The sequence below is a fragment of the Danaus plexippus genome, chromosome Z (genome assembly GCF_018135715.1).
Source record: "Danaus plexippus chromosome Z, MEX_DaPlex, whole genome shotgun sequence".
In the NCBI taxonomy this organism is placed as follows: domain Eukaryota; kingdom Metazoa; phylum Arthropoda; class Insecta; order Lepidoptera; family Nymphalidae; genus Danaus; species Danaus plexippus.
The window spans coordinates 15,708,846-15,730,555 of NC_083559.1; the positions used below are offsets into that span (position 1 = coordinate 15,708,846).

Sequence of the window (21,710 nt, forward strand, 5' to 3'; positions counted from 1 at the left end):
CATCTGATAACCTTCGAGGATGCTGCTCTAATCATCGTGGAGAAATAATATTTTTACAACTACATAACTTATTAATTATTTAAAAAAAAAACATATATATATATATATATATATATATATATATATATATATATCGATTGAATGAATCAGGAAAAAAGTCCGCATCGAAACAAAAGAGGTTTTATGTAACAGATTTCCTACCGAGTAGTTCGTACATAGAATTTGAGATATCTAAAAAATATAATGTTTCTTTTATAGTTATAATTAAAACGTATATAGTTATATTGGTAAAATGAAAGTTCTGCACGAATATCGTGAGCGGCCAGCGATGTCTCGCGCGAACGACTCCACTAATCATAATTAATGATTGTTTTTAAACTTCTTAGTGGGAAAATGTTCGAGAGAATACCAATAAGGACTCGAGTCTTATTCCCATGACTGCTATAAATAAATTACATTTGACATTAGACTTAATGACACATGATATAGGGTGTAGAATAGTCCGGGAACCGTCCACGTGTTCCAGTGATTTGAATATTGCATATTTATTTGTTTTCATAGCTTGTTGTAACCGTTCATTATAAAAAGCTAACACTTCGCCGCGGCCTGTGTAACGTAAGCCAGTAACCGGATATTACCTTATTAAGAAATAGCAAGTAAAATATATCCCACATGAACTGTGAAGCGCGCTTTATATATATATAAATTAAATATCGGCTGTTTAAAAACTAAAGTGAGTTTTCACTGTATCTCAGCATTTCATTGAATGCACAAACCTTTCCTTTATAATACTAACTTGATAAGGAAAAGTTCCAATTAAAGATCGCGTTGAAGAATGGAAAAAATAAATAATATTACTTTAAACTTTTTAATTGTAATTATATGTGACCTCTTTGTTGATAATAATTGATAATCTGTACACTACTTCTAAGGATATTTTTTTAACGTCATTAACAATGTATTGAGTGTATAAAACACAAATAGATAAACAAAGTGATTTGATAACGTTATTAAGGAGATATAGACACATCAGCTACATCATCAGATGATGATGGGTGATGGGTGATGGGTGGCTGGTTCAGGGCGCCATCTCGCATGGTTACATGATCAGCCCGTTCAACTTTTTATAAGGCTTTCGCTATTACGTTAAATACACTTACATAAGACTGCACGATCGTCGATACGGAACGAGCACATACACTGAGGTGAATTGTAATTACAACTATGAAATCATAAGTAATAGTTGTTATTATAGTGAAACATTACTTGCACTAAATTTGAAGCTTTGATAACATTTGATAAGGGCATCGTCTTGTTTTATACGCTCAGTTTGATAAAACCAAGCCTCAAAAATTTTGTTATTTACGTGATGGTATAATCTCCTCAGCATGATGACAGCTTGTCATCATTGGCGCACGTCATATATTTCTCGAATTTCAATAACGGATGTATAATTCAGTCCAGTGTATTGTACAGCACTCAAGGACTTCCGTTTCCCATGAAATTGCATAACGTTCCGCCCCATAGAGCATCCGCCATTCATAGGCGCCATGTCCGAATTAGGATATGAATGATGGTATACAATAAAGATCCAAGCCGTTCAAAATGTTTACATCATCCTTATTACACATGTACATACGTACATTTTTCCTATAACTTACATACGTATATATAATAGATTGGTACACCCACACATACAAACAGCACGATAAACTCAATATACATCAACTACCGCAGTTAGGTTATATTAGAAAAGATACGAGCTGTTTAATGGGCAGAGCTAATAGCTAAACAGATATAACGCTCTTACAAAATAGTACTCGCACAAATATAGAAGAATGATGAAAATCTATTGATGAGGAGTTTTATGATGGAAGGTCTATACGATAACAGGTCTACGATCACGCAGAAGATATTACTTAAACTATTACAGCTGTTTTCCTTTACAGTTAAGGTTGCAGCTAGACTTAGATTTACCCCAGTATTTTTTGTCTACAACCTAAATTTCCATCCCACTATTTCCTATCCTGGTTGAAGGAAACCTGAATCAAACTGTACAGATGTTCATGATCGATGACATCCTCTTACCATAACTACCAATTACCATCAAGATATATAAAAGACTTCGCATCAAGCTACGCAACAAACGCATGAGACTATTAAAATAAATACATAGGTTTTTAAACCAAGATGTTTCGCTCACTCGATTAATGTTTCGAGGGAAAAAACACGTGGTTGAAAAACTATTGCATCGCCAAGCATCAAAATTGTTTATTAACAAACAATTTTTTTAACAGAATTCGCCGTTCGATTGCGCTCACATACACCATTATGTAAACTTTTGCACTAAAACATCTTAAACATCAATAACATCAACACGTAAATAATAACTTCGCATAGCTTACGTAATCACCGTAAGGGGCCCTTACTAAGGGCTATGATTTTTGTATGAAAACAAGTGAGTGTTACGTGACTATATTAAACCGTCTAAATTACAAGCCGATCGAGCCATCTTCCTTACACAAGCTCGTTCAGCATGTGGTAATACCAGAAATATATTTATTTCACGTGTCACGCAATCAATAACAGGTATTTACGATGATACTAAATTCTAGACTTTCAGGACACATTAGAATTTTATATTTATGAATATCGTAAAAACTTCAACTACATCACTATAATAATTACGTTTCATACATTTTATATCACATTATAGCAATAAAACAAAGAAAGCTGTAATACAATGATACAGTCCACTAACCTAAAAAATAAAATTGTACATTATCGGATGGCAATTGACAATTACCAATTATCCATCATTACTTCACACAACGCCAACGACAAAACTGGATCTATCCGTTTGATGACAACAATGAGACGTAATAGACAATATAAAACTTAATGACCAACATCAAAATAATATTATTAATATTTTTTATGACAGTATTATATGAAAACCGTTCTTTTATAGCGTAAATTATCCGTGAACAATTAACAAACACACAGAACATAGAAGCCACTTTCTCTCATCGGCGGAATGGGAACGATCTTCAAATTTAATATAATATCAAATTAATTATCTATAATTGGAAGGATTAAAATAATATGCTAGAGAGTTGTTAAAATTTCAAGAGCAAAATTATCTCATGAAATATAATTTTAGAAATCTTATAAAATTACGAAAATTATTATATAAAGTGTAAACCGAAATGAAATTAGTAACACGCCGTTATATTTATTCTATAAAGTTTGATAATATGTAATCAATTACGAAAACTGGGTCATCACCAATTTTCTTGTATAAAGAAGCATCGGGTGTCAATAGAAAAAAAAACTAGAACATTTGACAATAGCGATATGTCAAAAAATCGCTTGTAAGACGATTACGTCATATTTATATTATCTTTATCAAAATATTGATTAAAAATATAATATCTTCACATATAGTATATTAAAACAATTAAATTAGCAAACATATTTTTGATTTTTAGCATAAATACATATATTTATGCTAAGCTAAGCATTATATAAATAGGATTGCATTAATGGCGGCCGTCGTCATACAAAAAAGAGTTCGTGTCATTTATTTTTTTAATACAATTAACATATAAGCAATAGAACATGAGATAAACGCTACAGATAATAAATAATTCCTTTTTATTTAAATTTGAAATCTACAAAAAAATTTAACTTAGACTCAAATGATTTAAGCATGGCAATAATCTGAACTGTCATCTGCTAGTTCTGTAACGTAAATTTCAAAACTAAATATCTTCCTTAATAAAAAAAAAGAATTATTTAGTAATTAAATAATGACTGATAAATCATAGAAAATGTATGTACATAATTGTGATACTTTCAGATTGTTGTGAGGTTTGTAACCTTTGCCTTGTTGACCGTCGTAAACCAAGTACTACACTATTTCAACATCTCCCGACAAAATAACTGACACAAATAAATCGCTAAATTGCTCAAACTATTTACTTATTCGGCGTGCGGTTCGCTAAGTTTTGCAATTTGAATTAAGAATTTTCCGTGTAAAGGATCTACATACCCAATTAATTATTACGAAATTTTTTAATGTTCGGCCATATTGAATGGTTTTTTATTTTTGCCAAAATATCTTTTGTTTTCACTTTACCTCCTTGTTTACGGAATACCAAACCTATCCTGATATATTTAAAATATTTTTTTATTTTCATTAAATAAATTTAAATCTGTTACTCATTCTTATTACCATTATAATAAATATAATTAATATCAAATGAAACGTGTACATTACAAACATATGGTTTTAGAATGTTGGTATTATACAGGAAACTAACTTCTATGACGGTATTTACCAACGAACACTAAAAATAGTAATGTTTTAAAGTGTCCGAATTAATTTCCAAAGAAGTACAATTCCAGTTTTAAATCACTGGTTAGGAACCGATCTCAGGTGGATTTGGTAGTATAATGATAATTAGTGCGTTCATATATTTTTAATCAAATTTAGAAAATATAATTTAAAAAAATAACGCTGTAAGCGACGAGCATAGTCACGATAATTGTAATATATCGATTATTAACATCTGATCTGTATCAATGCTATACAAATTCTACACAATCGGATGATTGAAAGAATTATTAAAAAAAAAAATTCAAACAATCAAACTTCTAAACAAATAAAAAATATACGACCCATTGTTCTAGGAATGCGTGTTTCTGTACAATCATCTGTGACCAACTTTACCTGATCTGTTTGTTTGTTAGTTTCTCTAGAAAAAATAATATATCAGAACAATGCTAACTATTGTATGTACAGTACGTACTTGTTATAACACAGCCTACACTAATATCGATAACCAGACGCCGCTTGACGTATTGATTTACAAAACGGCAGGTAAAGATTTAAACTTCTATACATATATATGACCAAAACTGTAACTAATAGTATATATTCGCTATTTTATACACGAAAATTAATATGTAATTTTGTATTTCTTCTGTGAATTTAAAGAAAATATTTCCTTGGCATTATACTTCGTCCAAATACCAACTTTTAAACATTGTCTAACTAGAATGAAATACAACCTGAAAATAAATACGACACACCGGCGAGAAACTGTGGCAGTGATTATTTTTAATCTCAAAATTATGTTTTCATGATTAAAAAATAATTTTACAATAAGACTATACCTATTTAACACAAAATTACTTTCACCCTCAACTGTCAAATCGTGTCTTAGTGACATTAATTTAAGATGCGTTCTGAATAAGTTAGTTTAAAATCATTATGAATAGATTTTAAAAGAAAAAAAAGAACTATTAAAGTCTGACAAATATTTATTATACTAGATGGAGATTTTCATTTTTATTCATTACCAAAAATCGGTAATTGGTATGTATTTCAACGGCCGATACGAATTCCTAATATCTACCAAATTCTTTACTGGATGGCAAATGATCATAACAAAGTTAGTTATTTGATATAGAAAGAGAAAGAAATCTATTTCTTGTGAATCCGTCAAATTGTTTTCAAAGTTATACAATTTCGTTCACGAGCAGCGCCAGCGATAGATTGCTATCCAACAAATCTGAACACTTTGGGAAGACGCCGCGTCGGTTTGAACACGACAAGCCCATAAACACGAAGGGTGCCTATTATCGTGCATTCAGACATGAAATACATTTTCAATGTATTCAAATATCTCCTTTAAGCAACTAATTAATAAAACTATTAGAATTCCTTAAAACAAAATAACAATGCATACATGAGCTAAAAGTATTTTGTAGTAATGTATTAAAACTAACTGACTCTCTCGACAGTTACATGTTACTCCATGCGTTATTATATCGTGTGTCTCAATAATAGTGACAACAAAGAGTTTAAGCAGTACGTCTGATAGTAACGTTTTAACAGATTACTTTTATTGCGCCATTATAAACACCTTGAACTTTTGAATACCTACCAAATATATACAGCACACTAGACTCAAGCGAAAATATGATTTTGGATATCATATTATTCATACAGAATTTAATATATTCAATATTTATTACATTCAAAAGTCAAAACATAGTGATATTTTAGGATCGAAGTATAGCATAATTGTATTTTAAATTAACAAGCATAAAAAGCAGTTGCGAGGAGCTTCACAGATTATAACCAACTATCGTCACCAATATATTTTATCTTTAAAATAAGCATTTCTTATTGACAAAAGTCTCAAAAACAGGCGAGTAACACTTTTAAAACCCTTTAAAATAGTCAAAATAAAACAACGAGACAAACTGAAGACGTATTTAATTTTTATTCGAGCCGGTTCGTGTACGATTTTAAACAAATATGGTGGATCCCGCCAATAAACATTACAAATGTCAAGGTGAACGCGAGATCATTTATAAAGAGATATGTAGAATTTATACTTTAGAAAAACACAAACTATAAACCTTTTTACTTAGCTATATACATTATATTATTGGTAAATATAAATTAATGGAATCCCAATCGGAAATAATGGACACCGCTACAAAGATTTATTAATTTTTTTTTTTATGATGTTGCCAAGTTGATCTATTCTTATACAAATAATATATATCTCAAAACATCTTCAATTTATATGATTGAGAAAATGTATTCGTAAATTCTGTTTTTTTAAACCATGTATTAAAAGGAAACGTTATTCAAAATCAATAAATATCGTCAAATGTATTATATATATACCTTTTAAAACCAGTCCGTTGACCGGTTTATTGAAGTCGAAATGAGATGATTTGAAAATTAAATAAATACTTAGACAACGACGTTTTCTGTTTGACATTATCAAATATATTTTATCGATAAAACTTTTAAAATACCTATAGGAATAAAAAGCGTTTTACATGCGCTGGATACGATAAATTTAATATTTTTTTTTATTAATCACACTATTAGTATTTTATTTTCGACATACGTAAACTGGATTTCCGTCCATGATTCAGTAAGTAAACTCTCGATCTCCGGGTTTGTCTTAGAGTGACACCAACGACTTTCTCTTCTTATCCCTTATCTTAGAGCGGCGTGTGTGTTTTCCGAACTCATATCTATGGACATGAATATTCCAATTCTTACAATAATCCCTTAGGTGATCTCTCACAATTCTTCAGCTGTTGATGAATACGTTTACCAGAAATTAATTATTTATCTAATAATATGAATGAGTCAAACATCTGCCAACGGAAAGTTCACAAGGAACTTTCTAGATCTCACTACTACTGAGAAACACGGACTAATATAGGGGCTAATTAAGCAATGTATATTTTAAGACACTATAATAAATATTTTTATATATTAAGCTATTGTTTTTGACGCTTAAATTTTGTTGACACTAAATGAGATTTGATTGAGATAAAGTGAAATATCAAAACGATCAAATATTTCATGCGGAATAAAGACGAAAGTACATTCACATATTTTATATATAACATATAATTTAAAATATTTCAGACGTGTCAGAACTCATCAAAACTCATCGACTTATCGTACTCGCTCCTTACTAATATACATATTATATTGTTATGACGTGTTTGCAATCGGATTGACGCAGACCTCGTCGATGACCACACATATGTATATACACTTCAAAATTTTCAAAGATTGGACCATACGATTATACGAAAATTACTTAGTAAAAATTAAAAATATATAAACATAACAGATAATTAATTTAATGGGATGTTAAATATTCATACTAAAAACTTTCCTTATTTTCTTTTTTAAGTCATTTTTCGTTTCTATTATAAGTTTCTATACGTTACGTGAATTATTTTCTTAGAAATGTAAACCTCGAGTAAGTAACATGAAATAAAACGCTCTCGAAATGTTAAATGTGATATGAGTACGTGCCTAGTTATTAATAAATAACGTGTCAGTATTAAACGACGTATTCTTAATTTAAATGGAATTTTTTTAGTGATCTTTGATACAACCAGATAATCTCGTAATGAAGGAAGTGTGTATAGCATTTTATTATTATTACTTAACATCTGTAATGACAGTAAACGTCTAAATATTTCCTTAACCTTAATGATATATTTTGTTGTAATATGTTTATAATTCCTAGAAATAGATTTACAACTTTAAAGAAACGACATTAATCCCTTCCTCATAACGCCGCGCCGCAGACGATATCAGAAGCACTTATTGATTTATCGCAAATGCAACATCGCGGCATGCTTAGCACATGTCACACCGTCACACTCCGTACCAATCGTTTTTCGTTTCTAACTCAATAATCTACGTTAGTTATAACTGAACGATAAACTGTTAATGTTCGTATCGATTGATTGGGACTTTGGGTGAGAATCCAGTATTTTTAACGACGGAAATCTCAAGTTATAACTTATATTGAAACTACTAGATGTACCTAGATATAGATACGCTCATGAATAGATATCGTAGTATGGAGTATAGATCTGGAATTTTCCAAAACATTGCATCTAAATTAATAAAGTAACATTATTAAAGTATATTAAACACACTAAAAATATATTCAGTTTTAAATGGCATTATAGACGTTTTAAAAATTTTAATACGTTCAAAAACGTCCTTATGAATATGTTAATAAGTTAACCATAAATAAACTACTGAACGGAACGAATTGTACCCGTCGTCCTCCACAGCACATTACATATGTTTTTATATTTAACTAATGTTTTGGCGAGACTTCGCTTATTTCTTTTTTAGATCTTAACATATAATTAACATTATTTCGTATGAGATATTATAAAACACTCAAGAAATATAATGTACTTACGTTAATTATTTCGAAATCGATAAAATTTTTACCCTCGTTTTATTTTTGGAAAATACTTTAAGGTTGAGAGAGTGCTGATTTTCGGATAATTATCTTATAACGACAATCGACATATTTCATAACAAAATTGATTTAGAATCAATTCAATATAGGACTTCGTTAAATAATAAAACTATGGTCACATTCAAGACGACTAATAACACTAGTTACATGTACATGTACCTAAATCTTACAGATATTATAGATGCGAGAGTTTGTTTGGACGTATGAGTGTTTGTTGTTCATTAAAAAAAGATTAACAGTATTTGATTAAACTTTTCATAGCCATTCCGTGTAGATGACGCAAGATCCAAGTATAACTTTTATATAGGTTACCATGTCTATTGTTTTAGCTCACTTTATACATTCCTCTCTGAACTTATTGCAAACTCCAAGCGGACGAAGTCGTAGAAAAAACTAGTGATGTACACGTCGAATTGAACATATTATCATCATTGGTATACCTTTTTAAGTCGAATAAAAATATAAAAAGTGAAGACGTACTATGACAAAAAAGTTACTAGCAAAAACATTCATTACAACTTTTACCAATATATAGAGATGGATATTGTGTACACTGTGTCTGTTTGTACCACGCAACCGCTTCATACTAAATGTTTACATACAACAAAATTTTTATAATTTTACAGACAAAATCTTAATCTCGTATCAAAATTTCCGTGATGAAGCTAGCATACGATTCAATGAATTCGAATAATCGGCTACTGATCGGTTTTATATAGAGAAATTGTCATACAAGAATAAATAAATCTCAACATGAAAGTCAAGTCAGTTGCAGCGGCTAGTATTAAACAAACGATCGAATCTACAGGAGACCGGTTCTCAAGACTTTCTCGAGTTTTTTTTTAACAAGTCACACGTAATCAATGTAACAATCATAGCGCTGCACGTTTCGATGGTGCAGATTAAATAACATTACGTTAAATATATACAGAAGAACTACATTTATGGTCGATAGACAGATTCATCATATCAAACCAATCGCAACATCCATAGTTCGGTTTAAACCCTGTTAAATTCGACATAAACTTGAGAAAATTCACAAATAAATAAATACATATGACACATACAATATCATTACATACAAGTAACAAAATTTTATTTAAAAAAAAAATCATCGACATTGGCATGATATTCCACAATTCCAGTTTAATAAACCCATAGCATAATTAAAAAAATATATATCTATAATGTCCCTTGTCACAAAACTGACGTTAGACGTCAACGAACGTTCTGTAACGTAACGTTAATTTAACACACATCATAAATATTCAATAGTTATTTAAGTAGTCACGTATGTAATCGTTTTTGTAATATTTACTCGGTTTGTTTTTTTCTGGACATACGAAACTTTAAATGAAATTATTAATAATGGTTGAATGAAAACAAAAACAAACAATTCCACAGTATAAAAGTATGATATGTATGATGGTACAGATTAAAATTATTTTGTATATATAAACTATAACAAAAAAAAAAAAACATTTTAATCTAAGTAGTGACTTCTTTACAATTTATCTCGGAATTCTAAATCCCTTCACTCATTTCCTATAACTACTTTAAGATTCAACTATCACCCATGTTATATGTTGTTTAGCACATTAGCTAAATACCAATCGATAAATCTGTATTAAACATTTTGCAATACTTAGCTATCGTTTATATATAATCGTATTATAATTATTATTTAATGACAGAAATCAAATTCTCTATAAAGTAGTTATTCACATTCATAGCCGCATACTGGAGCGAAACAAGTTTTCTAAACTTTGATTATATTACGTTTTATGTATGTTATACATTACATATTAATTACATGTTGCTAGGACACGCCGTTTATTATTATAATTAAAACAAATGTCAAAAATAATATAGGATTTGAATACGAATCACATAACCTTGATGACTTTGTATCGCCTACATATTTGTGTCAATTAATTTTATTACGTATCTAAAAAATAAACATCAAATAACAAAGTATGTAATGATCGTAGTGAAAATCGTATCTGTTCTCGAATTAGATAATAATTTGAACATAATTAAAGTACTGGTTTCCTTCAATTATTGTTATAGTTCATTAGTGGCTACAGCTCGCAAAATTTAATGACGAACAATAAACCGCACACAAAAATCTATGACTTTAAATAGTTTTTAAATATCAATTAGTTAATTATCAAATTCCAAAAAACATACACTGAGGTTTAAAATACTTAAATTTTGCTACATTTTACAATAAAATAGTTTATATACAATATATTAAAAACAAATCAACCATTGACAATTCATAACATATGTCTAAATATATATATTTTTTGTCGCTTATTTTTGAAATACAATTCCTAAGACATTGCTAATCACACGAATGTTTCTAAGATCATATTCGCGTGGATATGATTACATTATTATTCAAATCATACATTATTAAAAGACAATTATTGTTTTTATATACTTTTACTTAAGTGCATAGGAAAAAATGTACATTAAATTAACATAAATTAATTCGTAATGATTTGATATAAAAATCGCACTCACGCACGCTCAGTGTATGATTAAAATTATATCTAACTTAATATTAATTAGCAATTCTTATTATTAATTTAAAAAAATAATTCTAAACTAGTTACTATCATACCTGTTGCGGAAATGCGAAGGGAGAGTCCGATTAACCCGTCCTTCCAAGCCTTCTCGAGTTTTCACATTCACACCTTCCCCCGCAATAAAATTACACGTCAAAAAAATTTTTAAAATGTCACATTCACGTCAAAACATCAGTTCACGGCAAGAGATTATAACTCATAAATTAAGGTCTATGGCGTTCAAGAAATTCAAATGTCGCGTTCGAATATTTTTATCTGTTTGAATCGCGTGCTTCCACTAAAGAGGTTGGTTATCAACTACAGGTGTAAAGCGAGCCGAGCCGGCGAGAGGCTGGGTGTTGAACGTGAATGTACGATCATCATTTAATATCGATGCAATGTAAGCCTTATTTTTTACTAATTAGAGAATAAATTCGCTTTATATCCTTGTGATGTTTCGATGCTAATGTCAAAGCAGCCGGTTTTCCGGATGACCCGGAATTGGCAGGTGTGTCGCATTAAAAAATAGGATTAATAGGAATCTTCTAGGATACGATGGAAATTAATAAAAATAGGTTAGTTCATTTTAGTCTTAAATAAAGTTAATAAGGTAATCATTAGTGATCTCAAATTATATTTTATACCGCCATAAAGATTTGTGTCAGATAAATCTATAAGAATTAATCCTTTGGTTTTTAGCACGCTTTTATTTAATTTTCCGACACATATAAACATAAATATAAAAAATATTTTAGAATAATTGATGATAAATATATTATGTGTCATTCAGAGTTAATTCTTCATGAGCCAGGTAAATTTAGCAATTTTCTTAAACTACTCGTCTCTCGTTGTACATAATTAAAGAGCCAATAACACCAAAGAGTGAAGCAACTCATTGCACGCAAGTTTCATAAGCTGAATACAAAGTTGAAAATTTCTTCCCGAATGAGGTTTTGACATCGTTCTTCACTGACTATTGTCTCTACGCTCGAAGGTCATATTAGTAGATATTTTTATCAATTAGTCATCTCGTTAAAGGAAAATATAAACATACTTGTGAATACGAAATATTAAAATTACATTGTGGTAATTATAAAGTAATGATCTGGTCAAGGGTCTATATCAATTAGAATCTCACAGAAAACACTTCGTTTCAAGTCTAGTTCTTTAATGTATCCGTAAACCACTTTCGAAGCCAAAAATTAAAAATATTACATTACGTTGATAAAAAAAAAGGTTTTTCAAGTAGAACCACATTTTTATTGCAACTGGCACAAGTTTTTTTTTTCTAAAACAACTAATAGTAGTGTTAAAAAAGAACCATGAACAAAAAAAAAAACATGATTGAGTAATAAGTAAAGTAATTAGCCTAATGTATGTACTTTCTTTATCATTTGTTAAGCTGCAATTAAAACGAATATAATATTAAATTATTTATAGATTTAGGAATTTATAGTTCTCATTTAACAAGCAATGATCGCAGGAAAGAGTCATTAATATTTCTATCGTTAAATGAATATATCGATGAGAGATTATATTCGTAATTTTGTTACATTTTCGTGTCTGAAAAGATTAAAAAAAATGTAACGTTCAAAATTCCCTTGTTTAGTTTTTAATTTTTTTATGCATGTAAATATTTAGTCAATTTGTTTGGTAAATAGTTACGATTTGTCGAAAAAGATTTAAGCGTTTTCTACCTAGGAGTGAAAATTTAAACACACGCACAGAGTATACAAACATTTATACAGATATACTGCTTACATAAAAACCAAAACATTTCATAACTACAATTTACTAGCTATTTAAGATGTGCGTGAAAGGTTTGATTTATTCCATATAAAAATGATTTATAAACTTCATTAATTATTTAAATTTTTTAACGATTGCTTCAGAACTGAATATGAGTGCTGTTTCGTATTTGACATTAAATGTCAGCTTTATGTATAAAGCTTAAATATGTTTAGTAAAAAAAATATACGTCAGTAGTCTACACTACAGTGGACGCCCATAAATAATAAATATATGAACGTACCTTTTATTATACATATTTGAAAATAATTTTCTGTCCCTTAATTTCCGTGGGTAAGTCTATCGAAAAGCAAATTAGAGAGTATTAGGTGAAGCAGCAATGAAGTGAATCTCTCTGTTGTTGACAAATAATTAGCACACGTACTTGATACAAATTATACATGTGGATTCAACCAGAGTTTTTTAGGCGAAAGAACTGAACTTTTTCATTCAGATAAATCTTGAATGGAAACGTATGAAATTAAGATATTTAAGAACCAATTACACGTCTAACCACTCCTGCAGTGCATCTCATTTAGGAACTTAGAAAAGACATCCTTTTCTATAGCAGAAATTTTGTCATAACTCAACATTATGTTATATCCTATTTATTTATAGATCTAGACTTTGCTCTCTACTGGTGTGTTGTGAGAAAGGTGTCTTATAGTTTTGAAAGAATAAATTATTAGCTGAAAATATACGGAAAACCTTTACTGGAGAACGGAGTCGTGTGGAAAAAATAATAAATTTTTACAAGAAACCATCACACTTATTTAATAACTTAAAAACAAATATGTCCTTTCATGTCCATGTTCCATACAAACTAATGTCGACGGGATTTATCTCGGAAGGTAATCTCAAAAAATAATATGTGTAATATAGGTACTGATTTAGCCAACAAAATACCCAAGCTATGCAACAACGACAGCAACAATATTTTATTTTCGAACTTAACTACATACATATCACTAAACGAGTTCACACCGAAAATATCAAAAATTATTGTAGACTTTCACTGCAACACTTGTACTGGGGGTAGATGGCATAAGCACGATAAAGATGCAGGCAAACTGCTCCAATCTCTTGCTGTGCGAATTTGAGTTTGATGCTTGGTAGTTTCCCCGACCATCTCAAGATGGGCAGAGTGAAGCTCATCTTCAAAACTTACGGTAGTACCGATCGTAATAACTACAGACTGGTATCTGTCCTATCTGTTATGTCAAATAAATTTTAACGAGTTCATAGCCCATTATTTAAACACCGAACCGAAAAGATTTTTTTAATTGAGCGAAAATACGGTCTTCGCCTTAAATCAAGCACTAACAGCCACAATAGATTGAATAACAGAAATAAACACACAAATACTTGAAAAAAATATTGCACTTGGGACATTTTTTGATTTAAATAAGGCATTTGATACAGAAAGTCAGTCGAAATTACAAAAAATTCTAAAGCATTAGTCGTCGAGTTGTTAGGGTCATACCTAAAAAACAGGACACAAGAAGCAATAATAGACCAATCCACTAGCTCGCTCAAAACAGTATCATACATTTTTCCCTCAAGGTTCAACATTATGTCCATTGCCATTCTTAACATACCTACATTGACAATATTAATCGAATAGGACTTGACATTATATGCTAATTAATGACGACACATGCCTCTTTTACTTCAGTAATCCCATGCGAAATATTGTAACGGTGGCTCAAGAAGATCTTAACATATAGAATTAATGGTTAAAAAATAACTTGCTAGCAAAGACGTTAAAAGACTTCATATGGTATGAGCCGCGAAAAACAAACCCAATAGCGAGCACTCACCGCTAACTATAAACAACGAGATTATTCAACGTTCAGACTATTTTTTATGGTCACCTTACCTTGGACACTGGGAAGATGATACTCTTACCTGGAAAGGCAAGGCTAGGCTAGGCACATTACTTGAAGAGGCTGCCATGAGTGCGGCGCTGCGGTGGACTCGGGCCAGCACACCCTCGAGGTGTGCCCGAGATGGGCTGCGCAGCGCCAAGATCTCGTGGCGGCTCTCGGTGGAGTGGACTTGTCGCTTTCGAGTATCGCGGAGAAGATGCTCGAGAGTGACAGGTCCGGGCTGGCGGTGTCCTCCTTCTGTGAGACGGTCATGTCCACGAAGGAGGCATCTGAGCGGGAAAGGGAGGATGCAGCTGATGCACCCTCCATCCGCAGACGACGGACGGGGGTGTGCCGGAGGCAATATTTGCAACGCCTCCAATAGCGCCCCTGCACTCCGGGCTGGGGTCGGGCTGGTAACCCGGCTCCTGTGAAAGCCCGGCGTCGTCCGGGCGATCCTAATTGCCGGGATCGCCCCATTTCTCCGAGGGAGTAAGTCCGGTCTTTGCCAGGACCGGCCAGTCGCTGGTGTGCCCTGTCGCTGACAGATCCGCGGTGCACCAACATAGCGGCCGATGGCTTTCGCAGTGGTTTTAGTGCGTAGGGGCCTGCCCAGGCCGAGTCTCACACATCCTCTCCAGCCCCACCAAGGCCAGTTAGTCGGCTCGTAAAAAGAGTTTCCCTGCGTCATCAAAAAAAAAAATGGCTAGGCGCATTACGAAACGTCAATAATTGTAAGCCAAAAACATAAAAACATACACAATTCATTGTTAAAATCGCATTTAGAATAATTAATTGAAATTTGGGAATAAACTAAAATCAACCTAGAGCCGTAACAAAGTATCCGGAATAAGATAATCAAGACACTGTTTTGTCACCACTATGGCACACCAACAACCACTTTCCGGAGTATGTTGTTATAAGGAAACCTCGGGAGTATGTTGTTACGAATAATAACAAAGGCGTAGTAAATCCGAAATATATTACTTTTATTTGAAACACTTCATATCATAAAACTAAAATTGTCAAATCTGTCGCAACCACACTTACATGACATCTGCTTACTAGTGAAAAACAATACGACAAAATCCACTCAATCAAACACACACCTAGATTATAAAGACAGACAGAATCAACAACAAATCACAACTCAACGGCTGCTCGTACTGTGGCAAAGACTTATTCGAAGGAGCACAGTCAAAGATATTAAAAACTACTAACGCATTAATACATTCAAAGATAAACTTAAAGAATACATACATACACATTAAGTTCACTTTGTACATATGCATGTACATACAAGGCAAGTATTGTAAAATCCATAGCCCACAATATGCTTGTATTGATACAATTACATGAGAAGTAACGCTGTCTCATTTTTATAAACTATTTTTGATGAGATAAAAATATCTCTAAGCCGATCCATTAAAAACTCTGTGTTGAGAATATAACATTAAAAAAAAAACGATTTGACTGTGCATAAATTGAATTACTGGTTTAGATGTTACGAGACTATGTTGAACTAATATATCAAAGGCACACTAGAAATAGTGATCGTACTTCAATAAGTAAATTTAAGATGTGCTTTATTTTAGGATTAATAAGAATTTTAAGGAACTATTTTAAAGAAATTACACAGTTCTGATAATAAAAATTTTATTTATCAACTTTGATTAAAAAAAAAATTACTTTTATATACCTAAATAGTGTGTAAAGTTCTTCCGAGAACGTATCATAGCTTAAAGTCTTTATTCAAGAAACAAATAAAAACTCCTTAGATTTCAGTATAAATCCTTTTATATTCTATTTACATAAACTTATTCACCCTATTGCGTTAATTTAAGATAATATCTATTGAACAAATCTTATAGTTAGTTGATGTACTGGCTTAAAAACAACATAAAATTCCTACATCACTAAAAGGTTCAAACGACAAACAGTATGGTATATATAAGACCTTTTTGGTTATTCATGACAATTTTATATTAGTACTGTTTAATATGATTTTAATAATACAGCTGATATTTACTACCTAAATGTAGACAATAAGTCATTTTCTGAAATGCTAATATTATATACAGGCTTTAATTTCTATAATTGGGGCTTTATATCCTTATTGAGTATGAGCTGAGGGTTCTGCATGTCTAGCTGGGATTGGGCGATGTCACTTAGGGCTCCTTGTATTTTCTCTAAGAGTATCTCTCCTTGACGGACTACCTGTAATGAATCACAAGTGATGATTTTAAACCTTGCAAACCAGAGCGGGTCGCTATGTTTTTATATACAATGTTCACAGTTTTTCTGTACTGTATTTAATACCAGCATTGCACCCGTGTGAAGCCGGGGCGGGTCGCTAGTTGTGTAATAAATAAAATATACTGTAGTTTTAAAACTGTCTATGAATTATGTACATTTGATAAAATAACACATTTAGTGTCTTAAGAGTGCTGATGACTTATACTCTTGTAAAATAGTTATGTAAAAAATGTGATGTAATTTTACCAAATGTAAAGAAAAAAGATCTGATACTATTCTTATATCTAATTAAATAGGTATCTAACAAAATAGTTTAACAAAGAAAAAAAACTACACAAAGCAGGACCAAATGTTTGTCACACATTGTCTTATGTTTAGTTAACTATAATTTAAAGATCATTAGCACATATGCTGATTTGTGAAAACAGAAAAGTCTGACATGATCACAAATATTTAATGATATCCTACCTCCTCTAATTGTTCCGCGGCTTCTTTATTTTCAGCTTCCAAACGCTTCAGACTTTGAACCTGCAGCTCTGTTGAACTTTCTTCACTTGGCAATGACTCGATAAGAGTATCGATATCCTTAGCACATCGAGATATCAGTGTCGCAAATAGCATCGCATAGTCTTCCTGATTTTGTTGCTGTTGTGGCGTTTGTGAACCGCTGCGATCGAAACCCGGGAATTTACTCGGCGATGAGAATTGTTGAAGGACGCCGATGCTGTTACAGAAGTGTTCTGCTTGCTGGAATATGATTAAACGGAACACAATACAGTAACAAATAACTATTTTAGTGCATCTGTGCATTAACAAATATACCTGATTAATCGTATCCTGCAACTGGGTCAATCGATCTGCCATTATTAATAAACGAGCGGTTTAGTTAGAATCAAAATCTGTAAGAAATTACTTCAACGTATTCTAAGCTCACAAGAAAATTTAAAATAAAGTGAACAGAATAAAATCAATCAAGAAGTTTACGCTTAGTCGGAATCGAATTTCTAAACGTCATTGGAGTTTTGACAACTTTCGAACCAAAAATCGGATACACGTACCAAAGTAGTAATAACCTTTATTATCTTATGAAAAAAATATTAATTACAAAATAATATGTATATTGTTTAAATTAATATGCTTTACGAACAGATTTAAACAAAATATGGAAAGAATGAAAGGCAAGAAAAGAAATACCTTTAGAGCTCCAAGTTAAGATACTCTAAACAAGATGTTGAACCGTATTGTAATTTGGTATTGATTTATGTATTGCATATGACCTGCATACAACTGATACGGATTTATGGAACAACTTGTCTATTACAAATAAAATATGACAAAACACAATACAATTAACTAATATTGATGTGTATAGAATATAATTTAATTTTAGAGTTTTCATCAAGTTTCATTTTGAAATGATTTACAATGTTAAATTCTTCAATTAAAAAAACAAGCATAACCACACGGCGCTGCTTGAATTTGGCGTTATTAAAGTCTTAGGTACATTTGTATAAAACTAATAATTTAATTAGCTTGAAGTTAATATATTGTATTGTTATATCTAATAAACCCAAAGATTATCTGGAGTACGACTTTTCTGACAATATTACAACTTAGGTTTTCTGCACTCCATTGTATACTTGTTTGTTCTATGAAATTAAAATGCATTTATAATGACGACGGCAAAATATCCCACAATTCCAGTGAGAATAAAGCCGTAGCATAAATAAAAATAAATGCTTTCATAGACTTCTTAATAGAACACTTTTTATATTAAATAGTTTGGATATTAGATTTACTTTTCAATAATATAAATAAAATGCAGGACGTAAATATGACGTTTATTGAAACACAGCAAGTAGCCATAACTGTAACGCTAATGCAAAATATAGTATCACAATTCAATATATAATAACACAGGTAAATATAAATAATACTGTTTTTTTTTTTTTAATAAAACATAAATAAATTCACAAATTACACTAATTATACAGCCAAATTGATGTATGCGACTGTCGAATAAAATGGTTGCTTAAATTAAATTCTTAAATAAATTATTTACAAATAAATAAATGTGATAACAACAAATATTTTTGACTAGACGTTCGGAAACATTGAATACTGATATAGTATAGTGAAATGTATAACTACACGATACAAGATTAATTTAAAACGTTTAGAATAAACCGCTGCCTATATTATGTATAGTATGACATCACAGAACTTCTAGAATAATCTCAAGATTTGATAACCTATGACGTCATAACCCGATCAATTGCTATCCAATATGTAATTCTATGTAACATCGATAAATATTGAAATGATATTCACAACCCAATTAAAATACATAGATATCCCTTGTTATATTATTGTGACCTGATATAATACTGTGGCGACTAGCACATTATATTAGTAAGAACATTAGTTGATAACCTTAGAACGATAAAACACAATTTAAAGCTAATAAGGAACATAAGTGTGAAGTGAAATGGACAACACTAGCTATATGGAGACTTTAGCTGCCTGCTGCAGGTGTTAAGAGATTCGAAACAATACATTATAGGTGTCGGAATATATTATTTATGTATTATCTATGGAAAATTAATTTAAATGTATTGCTTAAGTGATATTTTACAATGATTTATATTTCATTGTCATATAATGTTAATAAATTTGAAGTAATGATAATTTACATGATGCGTTGAAGACCTTATGTTACTTATTGAGCCAAAACACCCAGTCTGTGCTTCAATCTTGAGTCGGCGGGCAATGACAACGCCCATTTCCTTAAACCGACCAGTAACACAGAACTTAAAACTAGAATCGCACCGCATATTGAATACTTGCTAGGTATTTCATTAAAAAACATAACCTGCCAAAAGAAAGCAAACACGATGTCAGCAGAACGAGCAATAGCTACGGGGCCAGCCTGCTCCATCTGTAAGGACATTGTCAAAAGTATCTGTCCCAGATAACTGAATATAGCAAGGCATAGAACTAAGAATCTCTCTGTACCACAGTTCGGCATACAGAGAACACCAAACATGATGGAAAAAAACAATGTCTGCATTGTGGCGATAGCACCAAAATTTGTCATAATCACAGAGAAGTGCAGGCCTTTAAGCACTCTCAGTAGTACATATGCGTTGGCACCGAATATAGTTGAAACAAATGCCGCTATAGCTCCACGTAAGCTATTATAGTTCTGATTATTTTCAACCTTCGTTTCTCCAAATATAAATGGTGGTCGGGTAATTAAGATAACTCCAACGAGTGTCAACATTATAGACAGGGTGTTCCAGATGCCACATGGTTCTTTTAAGAATACTCTCGCAAACAATGCTACAAACACAGGTACAGAGAACACAATAACAGACGCATCCGCTAATGGCATATTACGGAACGCATAGAAACTCAACATGAGACCCACTGTCCCCACAATGGAACGTAACAGTAGCAGCAAGCGTTTGCCTTCAGGGAATACAGTCTGTTCGGTGTAAATTATGATCGGCACAGTCGGCAACAAAACTCCCATGAACCGAAACATTGCGAGCTGCATTGGGTCTATGTTTACCAGGCTTTTAACTATCACAGAGCATAAGGAGAAGAAGAGCGAGGAAAGCATCGCCAGCATCAAACCCAGGTAGGGGCATCTTTTTGAGAGAGGTCTTCTATTTTCCAGCAAGTTCGGCATCGATTCATCGCCACTTCCGACCGAAAGGTCCACTAGATGTTGGAGTTCCAGATGTTCAGACATTTTTTCACGCTCCTTCCTAATGCAAAAAAATAAATTTTTGACTGAATATCTACCTCTAGTTATTGAAACAAAGGCAAATTTAAGCAGAATTCTTACTTTGTTCGATGTTTGAGGCCAATTAGGCGTTCCTTAAAAATCGATGTGCTGACATTAAAAAAAACATCACAATCGAAATATCCAACTAATTAATAGGTACGGTAGCAAAACGATAATTTATTCTTTACAAAACTTCATTCATTTTAAAACTTATTCCGAATGCCTAGGTGCTTCGATTTCGTTTTGAGCTTTCGAGACATTTTGACAGTTCTGAAGCCCTGGATTTATGATCTGACAGTCAATACAATAGAATTACTTGTACGAAGAAAATATTTCAATATTTTAGTGATTATATTTATTAAAAAAATATACTACGTATTTAGCTATTCGAATATTATAAATTTATTTTTAAATAAAATAATTGTTTTTGGGAAGAATGGATGTGAGCTTAAATTAAACAAAATTTTAAGCTTGACGTCAGTCACTGCCTTTGACAACTTGGACTTGCTATCTCTATCGCACGTGCGTATTTACGCCTTGAAGAAAAGAGATCAACTAAGGTAGTTTTTAAAACCTTGACCTAAAAATT

At 31.5% G+C, this 21,710-nt stretch overlaps 3 protein-coding genes across 3 annotated transcripts in view; all 3 read right to left on the bottom strand.

Moving 5' to 3' along the window:
- Positions 1-11,732, bottom strand: part of LOC116777876 (uncharacterized) — a 31,664-nt gene extending 19,932 nt beyond the window's left edge. The window contains exon 1 of the mRNA XM_032671642.2: positions 11,473-11,732. The gene's annotated coding sequence lies outside the window, so the exon portion shown is untranslated. The remainder of the gene's footprint in view (positions 1-11,472) is intronic.
- A 5,119-nt stretch (positions 11,733-16,851) lies between these two features.
- LOC116777994 (mediator of RNA polymerase II transcription subunit 21) lies at positions 16,852-18,340 on the bottom strand. Its single transcript, XM_032671831.2, has 3 exons — positions 18,151-18,340; positions 17,797-18,075; positions 16,852-17,289 (listed from the first exon to the last, which is right to left on the bottom strand). Exons 1-3 carry the CDS (start codon positions 18,190-18,192, stop codon positions 17,164-17,166), a joined length of 447 nt encoding a protein of 148 aa, XP_032527722.1. The 5' UTR covers positions 18,193-18,340; the 3' UTR covers positions 16,852-17,163.
- Positions 18,341-19,148: 808 nt separating this feature from the next.
- LOC116777763 (solute carrier family 35 member G1) lies at positions 19,149-21,583 on the bottom strand. Its single transcript, XM_032671471.2, has 2 exons — positions 21,182-21,583; positions 19,149-21,101 (listed from the first exon to the last, which is right to left on the bottom strand). The coding sequence occupies exon 2, from the start codon at positions 21,083-21,085 to the stop codon at positions 20,048-20,050; it is 1,038 nt and encodes a 345-aa protein (XP_032527362.2). The 5' UTR covers positions 21,086-21,101; positions 21,182-21,583; the 3' UTR covers positions 19,149-20,047.
- Positions 21,584-21,710: the final 127 nt, after the last annotated feature.